Here is a 15516-nt window from a genome sequence, read left to right on the forward strand (position 1 = left end):
CTTGAAACTTTGGTTATAACATTTATATATATATTTTTTAACTTTTTGTTATTTTGTCCATATTGGTGTTAAATATTTTAAATATTTAAAAAATTTTTAAAATTCAAATATGCAAATGTATTAGTGACTACATTTTCCTATTGTCATATTTTTCATATTTAGATATTTTCTAGACTTGATTTTAAAGTAGTAGTTGATACACGAGTTTTAAAAATAGTGTGCCATTTCTCCCACAAGGGTAAAAATTTTATTTTTGAGGAATTTCATAGTGTACATGTTCATCATATAAGAAAGCAAGCATGTTATACTCCTATCATTCTAGAAATAAGGGCATAAAATTTTTAAATCATTATACTATATATCATTTAGTTCATATACTTAGTATTGTAACTGACTTCCCTTAATATTCTAGTTAAGGCAACTTTCATAATGATAATGTAATAGAGTAAATTTTTTTGACTTTAATATTTTCTACCTAGGAAAAGATTTATGTTGAAGAAATATTTTGAGGGGGCAGAGAGATAGTACAGTGGGTAGGGCATTTGCCTTGAACATGATTGACCTGTGTTTGATCCTTGGCACCCCATATAGTCCCCTGAGCCCACCATGAGTAAATCTTCAGTGCAGAGCCAGGAGTAATCCCTGAGCATTGCAGAAAAAAATGTTTTTTGAGGTAGATGTACAATTTCTTTTTTTGTGTGTGCATGGAAGGCGCCTCCCCAAGTGGCCCTTGGGGCCATTCTTAGTGATATTTGATATTTAGCTTGGCATTGTAGACCTACTGGCTCAGTGCTCAAATCTGGCAACGTGGTGTTGCTCAGGCAAGGCAAACTCGATGCCCACTATATTCAGCCTGAAAGATGTCATTCTGTGTCTGCCCCTCTCCTGGAAACAACCCAGGTGTCCAAGAACAGAGAACTCAGTAAAGAAATTGTGGTATATATACACAATGGAATGCTACTCAGCTATAAGAGAACATAAACTCATGCAGTTTGCCATGTCATGAATAGAACTGGAAGGTATTAGTATGAGTGATGTTAGTTAGCCATTGTTTTTAGTTTTGATCCCTGTGCTCTTGGAATTGCATTGCCAGTCACATCTCTTGGGTCACTGTCAAAGAGCACATTACCTGTGTTTTCTTGAATGTATTCTATGATTTCATGTCTTCCATGCCAGTCTTTAATCTATTTTGAATTGATGGTAGTGAAAGATGTTAGATAATGGCCTAGTTTAATTCTTTTGCATGTAGACTATTTTAGAAAGGTATAACTTTGAAGTATATTTAGTGTTAATGAAAATTCTTACTATTTTGGATTGTCCCTTTTTACATAATTCTTATATGTGTCATTTCTTCTAGGAGCAAGGTGATGCAGACAAGGAAATAATTTTAAATACATATAGTCAAGTTTTAGGAAAGATTCACTTAGAGGAAAGACTTATTGCTGCTGTACTATCCAAGTACGAGGACAGTATTGAGGTTGGATTATGCTTTATTAGTCTTATTTATATATTTTTTGAATTTCTTAATACTTTAATTTTTCTTAAGTATTTTGATATCTAATATACAAGTATATTATAATGTTACAATAGTCATTGTTAGCTGGTATATAATGAAATTTATACTAATATAGTGGAAATAAAAAAATTTATGTTTGTATTAATGTTTGAGTCTTTACTGTTTGAATTTTAGCTTTTTCTGTGTTTCAAAACATAATTTCTGTTATTTTATTTCTGCCTATACAAATTTATAGGATACAATCTTGGCTTTTGGTTGGAGGGGCAGAATTTAAAACTATACCTTTGTTTATTTCCCTAGTAATCTCTCTCACTGACCTTCCCTACTTCCCTTTCTTTATTCTCTGGTTTAGCTAAGCTATTTAAAGTCTTAAACTCACTGGCGAATTATTCAGTTTTGTTGAGTCTTTCCCATGTATAGGAGGTATCGTTGCTCTTAACAAATAGACTTTCATGTTTTCTTTCCTCAGTATGTTAGGTTTTTTGTCCAGTTTCTGAAGAACTTAGTGTGAATGGTATGGTATTTTTTTTTACCCTGACAGTTTTTCCTACAGTGAGCAACCCCGAAGCCCACTCCCCATGCGTGGCGGGAGAGCAGCAAGAGTGGGATCGGGCCAGGGTCCGCACCCCTGAACACCCCCACCCCCCTACCGCGAGGTGGGGGAGAAGCAAGAGGCCCGCTGGCAGAAGGAGAAGAGCGGTCCCATTCTCGAGGAATGTCTGTCCCTCGTCTGGGGCGGCTTAGGCCCGGCCCGGGAGAGCACACACTTCTATGACAGTGGTTTTCAGTTTTTTACACTTGAAAACTGAATTGCTGAAAACAACTGTATACTGTAATTTTGAGTGACTAAAACATAATCAGTTGTGTAGATCGAACATTAATCTTCATTTGTTTTAAATAGGCTACATCTAATTTTTTAAATCACAAATAGCACTGTACAAAATCTTTGGTATTAATTTTCTATGAGTGTTTTTATAAATAGTCATAAACAATTACTAAGTCAAAAGTAATGAATATTTTTAAGCGTGGCATGCATTATCTAGTAAATTCTTGAAAGATAATTTAACCTTTACTGGAAAGTCTGATTTGCTTCTATTCTAACAGAATTATGGATCACTGTACGTCTTAGCTTGTAATTCTTTTACTTTTGCTATTTTGATTGCTGGAACTTATATTCTTCTAACCTGAAATGTGGATAACTAAGAAATTTTAGTAGAATTGTTGAAAGTTACAGAATTATTTTAACCTGAACTCAGTAATATAATACTGGTGTATAACATAACAGACAATTATTATAATATAATAAACAATTTTTATTTCTATTATATTGATGAATATAGAAAAATTATAAATGGTCTATAAACTCATTAAATATGTCAGTGTTTTGAAAATAAAACTGTTCTCTCACTTAGTTTAAGAAGCAGATTATTGAATGTTTAAATCAGAGCCCCAGTGTGGAACACTTGCTGTCCATTAAAAAGACACTGAAAAGTTTAAAAGCGCGACTGAGATGGAAATTGGTTGAAAAGAATAATTTGGAAGAAGTAAGGAAACTGTTATCTCTTACTGAACTTTGAGTGTACTTAATTTTATTTGAACTTTGCATCATAAAAATAATAGATACACTCCTTTAAAGTATGTAAGCCCTTATTTATATTTTAAAAGGTGAGCAGCACAGCAGGTAGGGCATTTGCCTTGCATGCGGGCTGACCTGGGTTTGATTCCTCTGCCCCTCTCGGAGAGCCTGGCAAGATACCGAGAGTATCCCGCCCGCGTGGTAGAGCCTGGCAAGCTCTCCGTGACGTATTTGATATGCCAAACACAGTAACAAGTCTCACAATTTAGACATTACTGGGCCCACTCGAGCAAATTGAGGAACCATTGGAAGACAGTGCTACAGTGCTTTTTAAATCAGTGTACGTAAACTTATTATGTTAATTAAACATTTTTTCATGTAATGAAATTTCTTTAAAGACGTTTTACCTGGCTGCCTTGGTTTTTGGTACCAAGTATTTTAATTTTTTTGTTTTTGTTTTGGCTATAACCCCAAAGTGCTTGGGGGCAGTTCCTGGCTCCAGATGGTGTTTGGGGCACAATGTAGTGTCAGGGATCAGACCTGGGCTTTCTACATGCAATGCATGTGTTCTAGTCCAGTGTCATTTTAGGATAATTCAGATTATTACATGTCTGTTAAAATGCAAGCCTGTTTATTCAAGGTGTGCTTTCAAAAGTAGAATTTTATCATATAGTGTTTTTAAGATCATGATGTGTTTAAACAATTTTTGTAATTGCACATATTGTAAATGTTCTAAGTTTTCAGATGGTAATAGAAATATATACAGAGAGTTGTTTAAAACCCATCATAATTTAACTTGCAAGTGTCTCCCCCCCACCCCTTTTTTCGATGGTGGGCCACCCACATGGTGCTCAGGGCTTACTCCTGGCTCTGTGCTCAGGGATCACTTCCTGGTGGAGCTGAGGATTATGGATCAAACTCGGGTTGGCTACATGCAAGACAAGTGCCTTTACCCTATAGTACTATCTCTCTGGCCTCTTCAGATGATAATATAACTAAAGTAATTAGGATGCATTAAATTAGATAAACTTTCAGTCTTGGCATTTGTGACTAAACTGGTAATTCTGTTTTCCTTTGAGGATATAAAAGAATGAAGCAACATTTTGTTTCAATTTAATTTGAATTAGCTGTCTTCCACTTTAGAGCACTTAATTGATGGTGGAGAAGAGCTAATTTAGTTGATTTTTTTCCAGGTCTGTACTGTTCTGAAATGTGGAAAATGGGGTTTTAGTTTAATTTTTTATATTTGGAGGATATACATATATATTTTATGGTGGCTTATTTTTAGAGTTTTTGTATATTTTTTGTATTTGTATTTGATTTCTGAATTTTTATTTCATTAGTAAATTGCATAGTGACACACTTAAAAATAAAACAAATATCAGTGCAGACATACAGCTTAAGGGGCCAAGCAGGGGTCCTCTTAGCACTACTGTGAGCAGCCTCGAGCCCTGAGCTTTGCTGGGTATAGCCCCCAAACCAAAATCACTCAAAAAAGCCAAAAAAAATCATAAAAACTAATTTTAGGAAATTAAATTTCTGTTAGATTTATTTTGGTTGCAGGTGGTCATGTTTATTTTAGAGAAAATCTATAGGAAACTAAGAATTCAAAAATATGTAATTTTTATGCCCCCATCTCTGATTTTGTATAGTATTTTTGGTAGGTTTTGAGAAAGTTGGCGAGAGAATAAACTTAAAAATATTTATCAGATATTAACTGAAGGGCTGGAGCGATAGCACAGCGGTAGGGCATTTGCCTTGCATGCAACCAACATGGCCGACCCGAGTTCGATTCCTCCGCCCCTCTTGGAGAGCCCGGCAAGCTACGGAGAGTATCTCGCCCGCACGGCAGAGCCTGGCAAGCTACCCGTGATGTATTCGATATGCCAAACACAGTAACAACAAAGTCTCCAATGGAGATGTTACTGGGCCCGCTCAAACATTAACTGAAATGTTACAAGACTTTATTACGTGCTAATTTCTGAACAGTACGTGACAGGGAGCCACAGTGATTGACCATAGAAGTGTTATTTCTACTGAGAAGATTTATCCTCAATCTATTTTAATAAGCATTTGTGGTCTTTTAAATTTTGTTTCTGATTAAAGTCTGATGACCATGATGGATTTGAAATTGAGAAGATAAAACAAGAAATAGCTCAACTTCGCAATAGTGTCTTTCAGGAAATTTATCACGAGCAGGAAGAATATGTAAGTATTTGTTTATTTGAAATTTAGCTTTTTGTTTTGTTTTATGGGTCACATCTGGTGATGCTTAGAGCTTACTCCTGGCTCTTTGCTCAGGAATTACTTCTGGAGGTGCTTGGGGAACCAGGTGGGATGTGGAGGATTGAACCTTGGGGTCAACTGTATGCAAGGCAAGCACACTACCCTCTGTACTATCTGTTGGGCCCCTTGAATTAGTTTTTCACTCAAAAAAAGGAATCAAAGCATTTATTATATGAAGTGGCCTACAAAGAAAAGACTAGAGATGTTGGCATTGCAAGATTTATGCAAATTTAGATGCTAATTTCTGATGAGAATAATCATTGTCAGTATCAAATATGAAAATGACAGAAACATGTCACTTGTAATTTTCCCATTTGATGGTGAGAAGTAATTGAAGAGAATTAAAAATGAAAAGTAAATGGAAAGAAAAATATTAAATTTTGATTTAGCTTCCTTTTATTTCTTTTGAAAATATTTAGATTATATCACACACTTGCATACTCCTTGATTTGTTTGATAAAAAGCTTGAAAACTTTATTTTTTTTTGGGGTCACACCTGGTGATACTCGGGGATTGCTCTCAAGAAGCACTGCTGGCAGTCCTTGGGAAACCATATGGGATGCTGGGAACCTAACCCAGGTTGCCTGTGTTTGAGTGAAGCCTCTTACCCAGCTGTACTCTTTCCGGCCCCAGATTTTTTTCTTTATTAAGAGCTATGTGAGGATTAGATTAGTCAATTATTTAGGACAGCTTAATTAACTGAAAATTTGACAAGACAAAAATACCTGGCTTGGAAGGGAAGTTGTATCTTTTTTTTGGGGGGGGGTTGCTACATCTGTGCTTAAGTCTTACTCCTGGATCTGCATTCAGGGATCACTCCTGGTGGGCCCAGGGTGCCAGGAATCAAACCTGGGTTGGACATGTGCAAGGCAGATATCCTGTCTACTGTACTAGCTCTTTGGCTAGTACAGTACGTGTATTATATGTATTATATACAGTATGGTAAGTGCATGTTATAGGGGCTGTTCCCTACGTGATTAGGTTGTTGGGTCATTTGTGCTGTGGGTGTACAGGATGGATGCCAGGGATGGAAGCCAAACTCAGCATGTGCTCTATCACTTGAGCTACCTCCCTGGCCACTGTATTTGATAGCTTTAGGGTATTACGGTAAAGAAGGAAGAAGTGTTTTGAAAAATAGTGTGAAATAATAGTCATTTAAAGCCTTTAATTTTTTTGTTTATTTTGGGGGCATTTTCAGCAGTGTTCAGGGGTTATTCCTGGCTCTGCATTTACGAATTACCCCTGGTGGGCTCAGGGGACCATATGAGATGCCAGGGATTAAACCTGGGTCACCTGTGTACAAGGCAAATACTGTACTCACTGTACTATCACTTGCCCACTAAAGTCTTAAGCTTTACTCATTTGCCTCTATACTTTATTATTCACTTCATGAACCTTGGACCCCAAAATATTAGTCAGTGACCTGACAACTGTTTAGAAGTTTTGTTGAGTAAATATGTGATAAGTGGATCCTCAATTTCTACATTTATATTAAAAAAAAAAGCTTTGGTAAAGTTGCATAATTTTTTTCTTTCAAGGCTCTTTCTTTTTCTCTACCTAACCAAAATGGAGTTATATTAAAATGTTAACTGTGTTTTGGGGCCTAAGAGGTAATTACCTTCTGAGGTAATATCAAACGTAAGTCACATGACTCACCCCAGTTTGAATCCCTGGCACCACATATAGGTTACCTGGGTACTCTTACTAGGGGTCACTTAGGAGTACAGAGCCATTACTAGCCCCTGAGCATGGCTAGGTATGGTCCAAAGTACCCTACTTCCCACCATTACTGTTCTTTTTTTTTTAAAATATAGTACAGCAGGTAGAGTGTTTACCTTGCACACAGCTGACTTGGGCTCGATTTCCAGCATCCCATATGGTCCCCCAAGGACTGCCAGGAGTAATTCCTGAGTGCATGAGCCAGGAGTAACCCCTGAGCATCGCCAGGTGTGACCCCAAAAAGGAAAAAAAGAAATAAAGGTACTTCTATGATTTAAATTTTGGTTTGGAAATGTGGACTATAGGCAAGAATTTTGTTCTCCAGTTTGAATCCCTGGCACCACATATAGGTAAAATGGGTACTCCTACTAGGGGTCACTTAGGAGTACAGAGCCATTACTATCCCCTGAACATGGCTAGGTATGGTCCAAACGTACCCTGCTTCCCCCCCAATTACTGTTTTTTTATATATATTTTATATATTTTTGTATATATTCCCTGTTGAAAGTTGATAATTACATTTTATTAAGATAGTTACTTAGGTACAAGATAACACTTGCCATTTGATACTTCTTGTAGAAGATAACCAACCAGTGATTATATATCTAAATAAGTAGATTTTGTATCATATATTGGGAAGATACTGGTATGTTACACTTTTATCTAAAGACCAATTTGTCTCTGCTGATCATATATAGATTTATAATAAAGTGTATTTTAAATGTAGGAGAAGCTGAGTAACTTGGTTCAGAAGTGGTTCCCTGAACTGCCTTTGCTTCATCCTGAAATAGGATTACATAAATACATGGTAAGTTTTGTTTCATCTAAGAATGACTGCTTTGTAGAGCATATTGAGAATTACACACTTTCTGACTCGAAAATTAAAATATATTTATTATGGAAGATTATGACATGAATCATGTTTTATGGATGGTTTAATGACACTAAGGTCTTTAAATGTGATGATGCATACTTAGGAAAACCCTGTAAGTTGATCATTTATATGGATTACTTAAGTATAATGGCAGTACTTTTAAAAATGGCTTAGAAAACAATTCTATGACCTGTTTTACTGAAACTAAACTATACCACAATAAAACTTGGCATGTGGCCAGGGAGTGGTCTCAAAGGCTTGGAGGTCATTCAGTCCTCTAAGGCACTTGGAACCCCTGAAGCATTCCCCTGCCACCACTTGGCGGCCCTGAGCATCACCTCCACAAAAAGCCAAATTAAGCTGCATTTAAATTCTTGATAGCCTTATTTTAATGGAAAAAAATGATCCCCGTTAATCATAATTAATAGAATTTAAAATTTAAAAATTCATTTTTAGGGCCAGAGAGATAGGATGGTAGGTAAAGTGCTTGTGTTGCATGTGGCTGATCTGGGTTTGATCCCCAGCTACCCCTATGGTTCCTCAGAGCCCCACTAGAAGTGTTCTCTGAGAGTAGAGCCTGGAGTAAACCCTGAGTGATACTAGATGTGGCTCCCCCAAAGAAAAAGTTATTTTATTTACTTACTGTTTTATTGGGGGTGGGTCATACCCGGATGTGTTCAAGGCTTACTCCTAGTTCTGCACTTAGTATTCATTTCTGGTGGGGCTTGGGGGACTCAGTGGAATGCTGGGGATCAAAGCTGGATTGGTCTCATGCAAGGCAAGCATTCTACTTGCATACTATTGCTTTCGCTCTGAAAAATTCATTTTAAAATAAAAATTCCACTTTAAACAAGCAGAGATGTAAAATAACTACTTAATTGTCACAGTTTATTCCCATTCTATAGTCTTTTTATTTGTCATTATTTTTATAAATTTAGGAAATAAAGTGTTTCAAATAAATGTAAGAGTTTCTTTGAAATGTATCTAGTTAATCTCAGTCATCTTTAGAATATGTTTTAGAATTTATAGCAGTTATTAAATGTATGTTGACTATACTTTTGGGATAATAAGAGTTAAAAAATGGAAACTTTAAATCTATCTGTTTTTATCGATTTCTCTGATTGGGTTGATTGTGTATATCCAATTCATTTAACAACATGTTAACTAATTATGTTGAATTAGGAATTATAGGATTGTTTGAATTATTCAGTGATAACCAAAATTTGCCCCTAGAACTCTGGTGGTCTCCTTACTATGAGCTTGGAACGGGATCTACTTGATTCTGAACCCATGAAGGAACTTAGTAGCAAGCGTCCTTTAATATGTTCTGAGGTCAATGGGCAGGTAATTCTTTTAAAGGTAAGTTTGAGTTCTGATGGGGGAGGTTCAGAATGAAGAGAATTGGTAGAATTACCTTTTAAATTACCTTCTAGGACTATGAAGACTCATTGTTTCTAAATGAGGTCATTGGCATGATGTTTGCTTGCCAGCATTTAAATTGTATTGTATTTTTTTTGTTTGTTTTTTGGGTGACATCCCTGTGTGACATCCTTACTCCTGGAGGGGCTTGGAGGACTGTATGGGATGCCAGGGATGGAACCCGGGTCAGCCTTGAACCTTACTTGCTGTATTATTACTCCAGTCTTGCCAGTATTAAGCTTTAAAAATTTCCCTAACTTCCCTAAATATGGGCTGGAGTGATAGCACAGCGGTAGGGCGTTTGCCTTGCACGCAGCCAATATGGCTGACCCGAGTTCAATTCCTCTGCCCCTCTCGGAGAGCCTGGCAAGCTACCGAGAGTATCTCGCCCGCACGGCAGAGCCTGGCAAGCTCCCCGTGATGTATTCGATATGCCAGACACAGTAACAACGAAGTCTCCAATGGAGACGTTACTGGGCCCGCTCGAGCAAATCGATGATCAATGGGAAGGCCTTTACCCTAAATATAGGTTACTATTGTGGTAAAATTTCCTTTTTGGGCGTTAATCTATATTATCTTCTTTTCAGAATCTTTTAAAATTGTTATTTTCATTTCTTTTTTGAAATTTCACTATTTTTCCAGTAGTTTTCTGTTCTTTGATTTTCAAAAAAAATTGGCCCGTGAAGCTGTTAATTATGATAACAGGATTATTATTTTGGCCATAGTGGCTGCATATTCTAGAAAGTATACTAAGTCACAGGTAAAATTGTTATTTTCTAAGTTACAGCATCAAAAGCAGAAGAAAGATTCTTATACAAATAAAAAATACAATTTACTTGCAAAATCGTTAAGTTGGAATGGTATATACTCAGTGTGATTTTCAGTATTGGAATTATCAATGGCTCTTTTGGTACCAGGGCTACTCTGTGGATGTCAACACAGAAGCCAGTGTGATTCAGAGAGCAGCTGCCTATCACCAAGCTCACAGAGAAGCCAAAGGAGAGTCTGGGTTACTGCCCTTAATATTCCTGTTTTTGTGCAAGGTAAAATTCTTACTATAATCTTTTGCAGGACACATTTTGCTTAATGTAAGTTTTAGTTACAAGTTTTAGAGAAGTTATTTAGTTCCTTTCAACATAAAGCAAAAGTTAGCTGGTACAATCAGTGTATATTAATACATTGAGGAATTTTTACTTTGAGGCTCATTCTCTGTTTTGCTTCTTAGTCAGATCCTGTGGCTTATCTGATGGTCCCATACTATCCTAGAGCAAACCTAAGTGCTGTTCAAGCTAGTAAACCTTTAACTTCAGAGGTGAGTAAATACCACCCCTCATTTTTATATATAAAATAAGAAAATAATACCTAATGTTTGTTGAGCACATGGTGCATATACTGTATAACTGTTCCTCAATCTTTTTCTGACTATGCCCCCACCCCATCTGACCTTGTTTGCTTCCTCTGTCCACCTGTTCTTCTAATTACTCCCCTAATTTGTACTTTGACCCTCCTTTATGCAATTTGAAGTATCCTGAGGGTCCAGAGCAGGGACAGTGGCTTCTGATTGAAAAGCACTGTTACGTACAATGTAAAGTTTGATAATATTTTGAGTGTCACATTAACCCTGTCATATGAGTTACTACATTATTTACAAATGAGAAAAATGAAGTTCAGAGATACTAAGTCACTTGCATAGTCACCTAAATTGGGACTTGAAATTATTTCATTTTGATAACAAGGACCATGTTCATGACCATTGATCTGTGCTGTATATAAATTGTGTGATATAGTGCTTGTGACAACTTTAGTTTCTATCACAAACTTAGTAATAAAAATAAAGGATAACCTGATTTTTCCTATACATTAATCCCATTTCAGTCTTTTTTGTTGATTTGTTTTACTTTTGGGGCAACACCTGGTGGTGCTTGAGGGTGACTCCTGGCTTGGTGCTTGGGGAACCATGTAGTGCCTGGGATTGAATTTAGAGGTCCTACATGCAGACCATGCACTTCAGCCATTTGATCTCTTTCCTCATGCCCACTTTCCCTTTCCAAATGCTTCATTGAACTATTTACTTTTTGCTATAATTTTTGGGTGGAGTTCTCCCAAGAGATTTCATCAGACCCAGGGACCACTCCTAGTAACAGTCAGTCAAAAGGTCAGTGGTTCAGTGAAAAGATCCAAGAATGCGTTGCTTCTTGGGATTGTGGTGCCAGGGACCATCTGGATCACCCTGACCTTGCTTGGGGCCATCTAGAACTTAACATCTGGTGGTGGCTTTGTGGACCAGGAGGCTGAGCTGGTGTCAGGCTTGCACCCTAACCCCTGTACTATCTCTCTGATTTAATGTTGTATTTCTAAAGGTTCATTTGGAGGAAGATTTATGTTTGGAAAAGCTTTTTAAATTTGTTTGTCTTATAACTTTTTTGTGCATAATTATCTACAGGAAGTTTTAAAGGTCATGAAAGGTGTAGCCCAGGGCCTGCATACATTGCATAAGGCTGATATAATTCATGGATCACTTCATCAGAACAATGTATTTGTCTTAAACCGTGAACAAGGAATTGTTGGAGATTTTGACTTCACCAAATCTGTGGTAAAATATTGTGATTTAACAAATTGGTTGTAGACTTCATATATATTATTGGGTAGCAAGTTTAGCACCTTGATGTTACATGGTAATTTATGAGATCTTCCCCTCAGTTAAGGTGGGTCATGTAGTAAGTAGTTTTCTGGTAACTCAGTACTGGAACTAGAACTTATAAATTTGTGCATTTTGTTTTTTAATCATAACTCTTTTTTTCCTTAAATTTTTATTAGTGAAACACCATGAGGTACAGTTGTAGACTTAAAATTTTTTTGTGCTTGGGTTTGTTATACATCGAATAATATGATCGAATACCCATTCCTCCACCAGTGCCCATTCTCCACCACCACCAGTCCCAGTATCCCTCCCCCATCCTATGTAGGATCCCCATCCCATCCTACCTCTGTGGCAGGGCATTCCCTTTTGTTATCTCTCTCCTTTTGAGTGCTGTGGTTTGCAAAAGAGACATTGAGTGACAATCTTGTTCGGTGTGTAGTCTACTCTCATCACGCATTTCCCATCCTGAGAGGAACCCCCCAACATCCTTTATTTGGTGCTCCCTTCTCTATCTGAGCTGCCTTTTTCCCTAGCATGTGCGGCTGTCCTCAAAGCCATGGAGTAATCCTCCTGGTACTTATCTCGGCTATTCTTGGGTGTTAGTCTCCTATTTTGTTACTTTATGTTCCCCAGATGAATGCAGTCTTTCTATGTCTGTCCCTTTCTTTCTGACTCATTTCGCTTAGCATGATACTTTCCATGTAGTACCATTTATATATGAATTTCATGAGTTCATCTTTTCTAACAGCTGCATAGTACTCCATTGTGTAAATGTAGCAAAGTTTCTTTAACCAGTCATCTGTTCTTGGACACTCAGGTTTTTTCCAGATTCTAGCTATTGTAGAGTTCTGCAATGAACAAACAAGTGCAGATGTCACTTTGACTATACTTTTTTGCCTCTCTGGGATATTCCCAGGAGTGGTATTGCTGGGTCAAATGGGAGTTCAATTTCTAATTTTTTGAGGATTGTCCATACTGTTTTCCAAAAGGGCTGAACCAGTCGGCATTCCCACCAGCAGTGAAGGAGAGTCCCTTTCTCGCCACATCCGCGCCAACACCGGTTGCTTTTGTTCGTTTGGATGTGGGCCAGTCTCTGTTGTGTGAGATGATACCTCATTTTTGTTTTGATCTGCATCTCCCTGATGATATAATGATATAGAGCATTTTCTCATGTGCCTTTTGACCATTCGGATTTCTTCTTTGAGAAAGTTTCTGTTCATTTCGTCGCCCCGTTTTTTGATGAGGTTGCTTGTTTTCTTCTTGTGGAGTTCAACCAGTAATTTGTATATCCTTGATATCAACCCCCTGTCAGATGTGTATTCGGAGAATATCCTTTCCCATTCTGTAGACTTTCTTTGTATTTTGGTCACTGTTTCTTTTGAGGTGCAGAAGCTTCTTAGTTTAGGATAGTCCCATTTGTCTCTCTGTTTTCACTTGCTTGGCCAGTGGCGTGACATCTTTGAAGATACCATTAGCTTCAATGTCATGGAGGGTTTTGCCAACTTTGTCTTCAATGTACCTTATAGATTCCGGTCTGATGCTGAGGTCTTTAATCCATTTTGATCTTACTTTTGTACTTGGTGTTAGGGACAGATCTGAGCCCACTTTTTTACATGTGGCTGTCCATTAATCATAACTCTTAACTTTATAATCAGTGACTTTGACAGCATTGATACTTATTTTATCATCATCAAAAACATTTAACTGCTAGTAACCAAGCCCCCCCAAAAAATACCAAATGACCGTGTCCTAATCTCTGTCTACTTGTATTTTCCCACAATAGATTAAATTTTGATGTGTATATAGTATGTTACTGGTATTTTGATAATTGGCCATATTTTGAAACTGGGAGAACTTAAACTTTTCATTTAGTTTCAGTGCTAGTTCTACTAATTTGTTAGTTTTGGTCCCTGTTATTTCAGAATAGGATTTTTGTTAGGGATAGCAAGCAATGCATTAAAGAATGTATTACGATCTTTTATTTCTATTTGGTAGAAATGATAGTTTTAGTATATATACAAGTTGTGAATACAAGGGATCAGTTCTCATTCTTAAAACGTATAAGATATTACATATGAAATTTATGCAGTTCCAATAATAGTTTAAATATATTTATAAAGTTGTGCATTATTTCCCACTAATTCTAGGGCATTTTTATTATTCCTCCTCCAACCAAAAGAAAATCATAGTGATTTTCAGTTGCTTTGCATTTTCTCTATATTTAATCCCTTAGGAACACTAATCTACTTCTCTGTCTGTAGATTTGTTTATTCTGAACTTTTTTTGGTAAATTGGTTAATGTATTTTGTGGTCTTTGTGTTATGGGCTTATTTCATGTAGCATAATGTCTTCCGGGTTCATCCATGTTCTAATGTACATCTGAATTTAATAACCAAATATATTATTTCATTTGGGCAGACCACTTTTACTTTCATCAGTTCATAGGCATTTAAGTAACTACTTTTTGATTGTTTTGAATAGTGATATGAGTAATAGTGTACAGGTTTTTCTGTTGACATATATTTTATTTCTCTTGGGACTAGGATTTTGGTGGTTCGGTAGATGTATGGTAACTTTAAATTTTGAGTAACAAATGTATTTTCCAGAGTGGCTGCATCATTTTACTTTCTCCTTAACTCTATAAGGATTCCAGTCTCTCCATGTTTGTTAACATTTTATTGTCTTGAGTTCTTTTTTGAAAAGCACTTTAACCTCTATATTATCTCTCCAACCCCACATTGTTATTCAGAACTCCTGAGATGGAGATGATATATTTCTAACCAGTTCTCAGGTGATAGCCTGACTGCTGTTTTTTGGGCAATACTTAAGTAGTAAGAGTAAGGGTAAAAGAAGAAGAGATGATTAACTATTAGTAATCTATCCTAGGCATTATGCCTGCTAAGCTAGCAGCATTATCTCCATGGTTTTCCTCAGCAAATCTAATGCCCATCAGGTCTGAGCATGTGCTAACATTTCCAGTATTCTAGTATAGATTATACTACTTGAGTTGACCAGCTGAAAAAATATTTCTGATTTCAAATAATTTTCATTTCTTTCCCATAAAAGGGGCTGGGGTGATAGCATAGTGGGTAGGGTGTTTGCCTTGCATGTGGCCGACCTGGGTTCGATTTCTCCATCCCTCTCGGGGAGCCCGGCAAGCTACTGAGAGTATCCTGCCTGCATGGCAAAGCCTGGCAAGCTCTTCATGACATATTTGATATGCCCAATACAGTAACAACAAGTCTCACAATGGAGACGTTACTGGTGCCCGCTTGAGCAAATCGATGAACAATGGAGTACAATACAGTGCTACAGTGCTACAGGCATTGTGTCAGTTATGTATATATTTACAGATTATCTTATTTTTCAGATAAATTTAAGTCTTAACATGGTTAGTGCCAAAGGTCATATAAGTGAGAGTAAAACTGTAGTCAAGATCTCTGAATTTCTGTCGGTGGTCATCCATTGACAGTGATAAATGTAAT

At 36.9% G+C, this 15516-nt stretch overlaps 1 protein-coding gene across 1 annotated transcript in view; it reads left to right on the forward strand.

The window, feature by feature from the left end:
• STK31 (serine/threonine kinase 31) overlaps positions 1 to 15516 on the forward strand; it is a 75109-nt gene that overhangs the window by 53133 nt on the left and 6460 nt on the right. The window contains exons 13-20 of the mRNA XM_056118630.1: positions 1358 to 1477; positions 2929 to 3060; positions 5199 to 5300; positions 7825 to 7905; positions 9205 to 9330; positions 10308 to 10433; positions 10616 to 10702; positions 11834 to 11983. Coding sequence (XP_055974605.1) covers positions 1358 to 1477; positions 2929 to 3060; positions 5199 to 5300; positions 7825 to 7905; positions 9205 to 9330; positions 10308 to 10433; positions 10616 to 10702; positions 11834 to 11983 — 924 coding nt within the window. The remainder of the gene's footprint in view (positions 1 to 1357; positions 1478 to 2928; positions 3061 to 5198; positions 5301 to 7824; positions 7906 to 9204; positions 9331 to 10307; positions 10434 to 10615; positions 10703 to 11833; positions 11984 to 15516) is intronic.

Source organism: Sorex fumeus, unplaced genomic scaffold, assembly GCF_029834395.1.
Source record: "Sorex fumeus unplaced genomic scaffold, SorFum_2.1 ptg000037l, whole genome shotgun sequence".
NCBI classification, from domain to species: domain Eukaryota; kingdom Metazoa; phylum Chordata; class Mammalia; order Eulipotyphla; family Soricidae; genus Sorex; species Sorex fumeus.